A 7,805-nucleotide genomic window follows, 5' to 3' on the forward strand; every position below is an offset into this window, starting at 1 on the left:
AAAATAAGGCTTTTTGGCTATTTCGGACCCAAAATGTACATTTTTGGCTCCTGTGCCCTAATATTAAATCTGAATGACCTGAAATTCGGTATGCGGATACCTTGGACACGTGTCCAAAGAATGACCATTCACGCTTTTGACATATACCACTTTAAAATTGTGTAAAATAGGGCTTTTTTGCTATTTTCGGACCAAAAATGTACATTTTTGGCTCCTGTGCCCTAATATTAAATCCGAATGACCTGAAATTTGGTATGGGGATACCTTGGACATATGTCTACAAAAACTCATTCAAGCTTTTGACATACACCACTTTAAAATTGGGAAAAATAAGGCTTTTTGGCTATTTTCGGACCCAAAATGTACATTTTTGGCTCCTGTGCCCTAATATTAAATCTGAATGACCTGAAATTCGGTATGCGGATACCTTGGACACGTGTCCAAAGAATGCCATTCACGCTTTTGACATATACCACTTTAAAATTGTGTAAAATAGGGCTTTTTTGCTATTTTCGGACCAAAAATGTACATTTTTGGCTCCTGTGCCCTAATATTAAATCCGAATGACCTGAAATTTGGTATGGGAATACCTTGGACACATGTCCAAAGAATGGCATTCACGATTTTGACATACACCACTTTAAAGTTATGTAAAATAGAGCTTTTTGGCTATTTCCGGCATTGGAAGGTTCCATTTCTGCATGGGGGTGTAGACTATTGGCAGCCATCGTAGGATAGGGGGATAGGGTGAAGCCATCTGCTGCATTTGCTCTCAAGCAAATGTCGGCCTTTCTAGTCTTACATATCTTGTCTAATTGTAAAGTATCGAATAGCTCTTGGTGTTCATATTCAATGACATATAGTAACTGTAAGGGCTTAGTGTAAAGAGACTATAATTCAGTGTGGCACATATGCATCCCATTTGTCCTAAATGGTACATTACTGATTAGATTAGGCATTTGTCACAATATCATGTGGTAAATAGAATGTGTTATAAGCCCATATTTGATGAGTTGCTGAAGAAATATAAAGTTTTGTTTTTCTTATGCAAATACTTTCTCTGTTTTACAGGTTGAAAGAGAATCTCAAGAGATTCAGTAAGTTTACCTTGTCTTACCTTCAAAGTCTTGACATTGTAATGTATTGTATACCATTGGCTAATTTTGTTGATTGCAAGTTGCAACATTACTAATTTGCTAAAACTGCACATTCAAGATAAAGTTATCAGCAGACATAGCATTGGTGAACTCATGAAGATGCCTTTTTTTCTCAATACCCATGATGTCTTGAGCAGTACATTAGAATTATTTTCCAACCATTTACAATTAATTTATGATAATTTTTCTGTCTCCTTCAGGTACAGATTCCAAGCCCATCTGGGAGTTTGGAAGTTCCTTATCAGATCTCCTTGGGTGGAAGACTCCTTCTGCCACCTTCTTATCTTTTTTTGTGAGTCTTTAATGGTCTTAAAGTGATATATAACTTGATGAGATAGCTGACTCTGTTTTCAATTAATCGTATTAAGGCCACACCAATTTAATTAGTTGGTTCTCGGATTTGCCCCTTCATTTTTTTTTATTTGCAAAAAAAAAAATTCTGGTTTTGAATCAGGTTAGATTATGCTCATATTTTGCCCCCAAAAATTGAGGAAAGTCCTTTTATTCCTAGTTATTACAGTTTTTCCATCTATCAATGCAGTGACTTGATTAAAAGTTTAAAATTCATTGTTTGAATATCAACCCAGACTTTTGTGTTGACTTAAATCCTATCCTAGCCTTTGGGGCTATTTGCCTAGACCTGTTTTTATTTTTGTCATTTTTTCCCCCTGTCGCTTCATATTTTTTCTGAAAAAAATCAAAGAACCAACAAATTAAATTGGTGTGGCCTTATATTTGGCAAGGTACATGTAGTATAGAGTACATTACCTTCAACAAGTTCACGTTGATAGGTTTTCTTAGAAAATATATGGCCTGGCCAGTGTTCACGCCAGCCTGAATTTTTTTCATCGTGTCAATTTTCTTTGACATAACACAATGTTGAGCACTGATATTGAGGGAAGGGGGTGGTGGCGTGAAATTTGAAAATCTTAACACTCTGTTTTATGCTGTTTCCAACATTTTGATGAGTAAAATATTTGCTTGGTAGATTAAAAGTATAATCATTCTTATAATCCATTATTCCATATCTTTACACTCCGATCTTTGTCCTTGAAAGATTGGCAGAATTTTTGTCAGAATTTTAGCAGCAAAATTGAGTGAAACAACAGACCAATTTTATCAATAATTGGGTATACATATTCGCCTCTTCATTTTTTTCTGATTTGCAAAAAAAAAAGAAGAATGTAGCTTATAGAGCAACTCTGTAATGCTCATAGTATCATACTTTGGCCCCAACGGTTAAAGAAAGTCTTCCTAGTAAAAGTTTTCTCATCTATCGATGCAGTGGTTTCATTTTAAGTTCAAAATTCAACGTATAATGGATTATATCCCAGCCAAAAAATGAAGTATGTTGGCTTCATGGCTTCAAGCAACACGTATCATGGGGTGCCTTGGTCTTTCTTTATTTCACCCTGTTCTTCATATCTTTTTCTGAAAAAAAAAATTGTTGTGGCTATAGTGAAAATATCATTATTCTGCACTAGAGCTACATGATTGTATGAAGTGTAGTGTTAAATAATACGCTAACATTCACTGCATTATTTTCAGTGTGGATGAGTAAGAAAGTCTTCTAACTTGAATTGTTATTAGGCCATGTTGATTTGATTATATGGATGACATCCGCGCACGCATGAATTTTTGGCCGTTTCCAAAAAAAAAAAAAAGTTTTCAACCATACTGTAAATCGTACAAAACAGTTGCAAAATGAGCAAAAATATACCATAAGTTACAAAAAAATTAATAAAAACTATACCAATGTCGTAGAATGCCAAAATCAAACGAAAAAAGACGAAATTGTAAAGAAATGAACTTGAAGACTAGATTATTCGCCAAACCATATTCTGTGCCATTTGCTCAACCCTCATGACCACGTAGATTTCATAATGAAAAGAACTTTTTTTTTGCCAAACTTTTTTTTATTCGCACGCGCGCATCAGTTTTTGGGCTCCCGGAGGATGTCATACATATAATCAAATCAACATGGCCTAATGGAAATTAATGTCTCTCCCCCCTGCAGATTTACATGTACTTTGCATGGCAGGGCTGGCTTCTCCAGTTTTTCCTGTTCCTGTGCATTCTGAGACTTTCCCTCAACTACCTCATTGCCAAGTAAGTTTGAACTGCTATTCAAGAAGAATTTTCAATGATCCAAGATGTTATGATGATTGCGATGAGTTCTTGTGTGCCAAAATGTACAAAAATGCTTTGTCCAATTCTCTTTTGTTTCTTTTTCCTCACAGTAGATAGAAAAGTCAGTAGTAACCATTTCAGTCATATACATTGTACACTAAGTCATTACAATTTTCCCTTGATTCGAAAGAAAAAGTCTACTACATGTACCATGATACTACCAGTAACAGTACTACCATCAGGGGTAGTGATTGGAATATAACTTTATTATAAGTAAAAACTTTAGTTATTGATGTATGAAGTTGACAAGAAAATTCTAGGAATAGGAAGTTGCAAATATTTTGGATTGTCATAATGCATTGGACTAAAGCAAATTTTATCATCAGCTGGCATCAACGTTTTATCTTTTAAACCCAGAGGATGGAAGATATCGTTCGAAATCATTCCACGAAGAGCACAACCAAAGAAGGAGGTATCAGACCTTTGTTCTTCTACTATTTATTATTGTTAATAGAAGAAACTACGTCGGGTGATCTAGTCACTGTATCAGGGGTCTAGCCAGCTCAACATTTATTTCATCGGCTAACATTCATGATTGGACTTTGGGGGAGAGTACTCACAATCTAGGGGGGTCCTGATCCAAATTTTGGATTTTCAAGCCTTTAAATACCTTTTTCCACATTTTGGGAAGCAAATCATGAGGTTGAGAGTGTTTTTTTTAATGTTTTTTATATTTTTCTCCCAAGATTTTTCAGTTTTTTTCCGTGTAGTTTTGGTCTAAAAATGTTTCCAAATAGTTCCTGCAATTAACTGGAAAACGGGTTAATGCTGTTAAAAATTTAAAAAAAAGATATGCTGGCTAGAGCCCTGCACTACAAGTAGATAAAGATGGCTTTTATCAATTATGGTTGACCTCGTGTGCTTTGCTGCTTTGTGCTTTTTGTTGTGTAAAACTTTTCCTGCCCTACTGTACATGTTTTACAATATAATTATTAAGTTATGTCTGTAAAGATAAATGCACATTGTAACCTGTTCTTTATGGATTCTGAAGCTTTCCCTTCTAGTACACAATTGTGCTGTTTATTGTGAATTATTTTTCTGTCCAAGAAAATTATATGGCTCAGACATTTTTGCTTAAAGTAATTATAATATAATTCTGATAAAGACATCAATGGAAAAGCTCTTATGCATGTAAGTTTGTTTGTATCAGTTCCTTTTGCTTGCAGTAATGTGCAAGTTATCATGTTGCAATCATTAGGCTATGATGATTTGATTATATGAATGACATCCGCGCTCGCATCAATTTTCATCCGTTTCCAAAAACGAAAGTTTGCGACCATGCTGTAAATTCTACAATGCAGCTGCAAAATGAGCAAATATATGCTGTAAATTGAAAAAAAAAAATATTGGAAAACAATACAAATGTCGTAGAATGTCAAAATCAATTCCAAGAGAAATTATTATTCTCCATATCATACTCTGTGTGTTTAGTCATTTGTTCAACCTTCATGATCACGTAGATTTTATAATGAAAGCATTTTTACTTTTTTTTTTTTGCTTAAATTTTTTCTTATTCGCATATACGCTCATACTGTATCTGAGTTTTGGGGTTTCCAGAGAATGTCATCCATATGATCACATGAACATGGCCTTGTCATGTCTTGTCAGCTAATACCTGATTCCTCTTGATTTGTGCTATGTTGCGTCCTGATCAAATCGTCGCTTGGATCGCCGCCTAATCGTAGCCAGAGGTAGGCCTTAACCCGATTGGTGCTTGATACAAGGGCTGTAAAGGCAGCTTGATGTGTCAATCACACTCAAACGATGTATTGTCTTTCATACATTATTGTGTTTACTGTTTGATTGAAATACAGTACAATAATTTTTTGCTCTATCAGATGTACAGTACTAAGCAACTGTTGTCCCATTGCTCAATGTATTCAGTTATTTCAGGTACAATGATTTTTAGATAATATAATAAAATTCTGCATTCGTTTAGGATGGTGCTATTTTCATACAGGGATTGACTGTTCATTGTGTCTCTGCTAAACTTATAATGTAATGCATTGCGGCGTACATTTGTATTTGAGTGGATTCCCTACATCAGATAATAGCTGTATGACAAAATTTAAAGCAATGCAGGGGTCGAAATAGATTTTGGGGAACGTGCACTGGTGCAGATAAAAAAAAAAATAGTTGCACCCTCCCCACAAAGAAAATAGGTACACAACCAAATGTACATGTACATGTAAATGTAATGAACATAAATAATAATTATAGTATTCAATTTTTGTTTAATACACTGTAACAGTTGTGGGGACAAACTACTAACCATGGCAGTGACTTAGATAGTAACATTAACCTTCCTATGCCTACTTCTAAGAAAATGAAGAAAAACTTCCTGGAATCTGGTTTTATTACCTTTTCAGTTCTTTATTGGGTATTTCTATGGGACAGTGTAGTAACAGATAAAGCTTACTTGCACCAACCTGCACACAGAGGGGTACATGTACATTTATATGTATTTTGACCCCTGCAATGTGCGGGGGGGGGGGGTCATTCTTATATCACAGGTACATAGTCAAGCTGTCTAATTTCTTGGCAGAGGTCACAAATCCCTTTTTTAGCTCACAACACACAAAAATTGTCCACACTGTACTTGTTTCATGCCATTCAGACAACAGCCGAGTTAGGTGACAGAAAGACAAAGATCTGTTTCTAAAATTATAATCATCATCTGACTAGCTGGTACTGTATTCAAGTACATTTTATTGTATAATAATTAATGTTTCCTTTTTTGTGTGTGTCTCAGGAGAGTCAAGAAGCTGTAGGAATGGCTGACAAGTTCCAACTGGTTTTGCAGGTGGCAAGGAAGGTCCAGGTCAGTAAGGAAGTTGTCAGCACTAAAATGTACTTACCAAGCCACTGCCACATGCATGTACACAACAGAAGCTTACTTATTTCTGTTTTGATATTAGTCTAGCATTTTTATTTCATTAAGGTTGGGTAATAGTAAATACTATTGATTTGGATCTACATCTACATGTAATAGATACAGTTTCTAACTGCCTTACTCTAAGACTTCACATCTCCATACAGAACACATTGGGACAGGTGGCAGACAGTTTGGAGAAACTCAAAAAGTAAGTCTTATTTTCTCTAATGTGTTGAAATTGTTAATATCTGTCAAATCGTAAAGGAATCGGCCAGTTTGCCATTGATTTCAACAGCATGACAGTCTTTGCCGTATTTGTGTAAAATTGCACTGCCTTGTCACTTTGAGTCTATTAGGCAGTCTATGGTAAAATGGGTGGAAATTTTGCTGCAGTTTTCTTGTTCTTCATCCTATCCTGTTGCCATCAATGCTTTTTGTATAAGACCATTTGTCTAAGAACCTCACTTTTCTTCCGTCCCCTATATATTTTGGTACCTTTCATGCTATAGATAAGTTCAATTTCATTCTAGAAGGTAATAACCCTTACTGTGTGTACTAAATATATCAAAGAATGTTTAGACCTTAGAACATCAAGTAGACTAAGTATAAGTTTCATCTAATTGTATTGTATGGTTCATTTTGTTGTAGGCATGTATTTGTCTGTACAACATGTATATGTCTACATGTAGTTTAAGACTTTACGAAAGCCGTTGTACTTTAAAATTTGTTGTGTCAATAAAGTTCATATAGTGGGTGGTCGTCTTACATAAGTTTGATAGTAGTCTTGTTCAGTGTCCAGTATTCTATAGATGAGTTGTGTGTACTACCTGACTGTTGTGCTGTGTTTGTAGCCTCCTGACATGGCAGCACCCTGAGGCCACCCGACAGCTGTACTCCACCCTGTGGCTGGCCTTCCTGGCCAGCTGTATCATCCCAGGACAGTACCTGGTACCCATGTTTGGTACGCCATCAAAAGTATATACATTGTATACTGCAATGATTAGTGTGTGTGTCGTGTGTGTGTGTGTGTGTGTGTGTAGTGTAGTGTGTGTGTGTGTAGTGTGTGTGTGTGTGTAGTGTGTAGTGTGTGTGTGTGTGTGTACAGTGTGTGTGTAGTGTGTGTATGTAGTGTGTGTGTGTAGTGTGTAGTGTGTGTGTGTGTGTAGTGTGTGTGTAGTGTGTGTGTGTGTGTAGTGTGTGTGTGTGTGTACACGTGTGTGTGTGTGTGTTTGTGTATGTGTGTGTGTGTGTGTACACGTGCGTGTGTGTTTGTGCGTGTGTGTGTGTGTGTGTGTGTGTGTGTGTTTGTGTGTGTGTGTGTGTTTGTGCACGTGTGTGTACATGTGTGTGTGTTTGTGTGTGTGTGTGTGTGTGTATGTGTGTACATGTGTGTGTGTGAGAGAAGATAGCTACATGTATTATACAGAACAGAAATTTTCCTGGTCTACTACTTCCCTTTTTTCCTTATGCCGTACAGTACACTACAACTACTTATCAGTCCTCTCCATCTTGCACAAGCTCAATTAGCGCGCAATTCTAATGCAAAATTGAGGGTGGTGCATTTGGGCGGTGAACTGGGGTCA

The 7,805-nt window shown here is 36.2% G+C and overlaps 1 protein-coding gene across 4 annotated transcripts in view; it reads left to right on the forward strand.

Annotated features, from left to right (window-relative positions):
* The window catches only part of LOC109476789 (GRAM domain-containing protein 4-like), a 32,261-nt gene that overhangs the window by 19,265 nt on the left and 5,191 nt on the right, over positions 1–7,805 (forward strand). For 3 of the 4 annotated variants that reach the window (XM_019777807.1, XM_019777810.1, XM_019777809.1), the window contains 8 exons: positions 1,072–1,097; positions 1,358–1,449; positions 3,175–3,266; positions 3,705–3,759; positions 5,033–5,038; positions 6,100–6,168; positions 6,387–6,430; positions 7,074–7,183. In XM_019777807.1, coding sequence (XP_019633366.1) covers positions 1,072–1,097; positions 1,358–1,449; positions 3,175–3,266; positions 3,705–3,759; positions 5,033–5,038; positions 6,100–6,168; positions 6,387–6,430; positions 7,074–7,183 — 494 coding nt within the window. The remainder of the gene's footprint in view (positions 1–1,071; positions 1,098–1,357; positions 1,450–3,174; positions 3,267–3,704; positions 3,760–5,032; positions 5,039–6,099; positions 6,169–6,386; positions 6,431–7,073; positions 7,184–7,805) is intronic. The other variant, XM_019777808.1, reaches the window with a different exon arrangement.

The sequence above is a fragment of the Branchiostoma belcheri genome, unplaced genomic scaffold, assembly GCF_001625305.1.
Source record: "Branchiostoma belcheri isolate BF01 breed outbred unplaced genomic scaffold, Haploidv18h27 scaffold39, whole genome shotgun sequence".
NCBI classification, from domain to species: domain Eukaryota; kingdom Metazoa; phylum Chordata; class Leptocardii; order Amphioxiformes; family Branchiostomatidae; genus Branchiostoma; species Branchiostoma belcheri.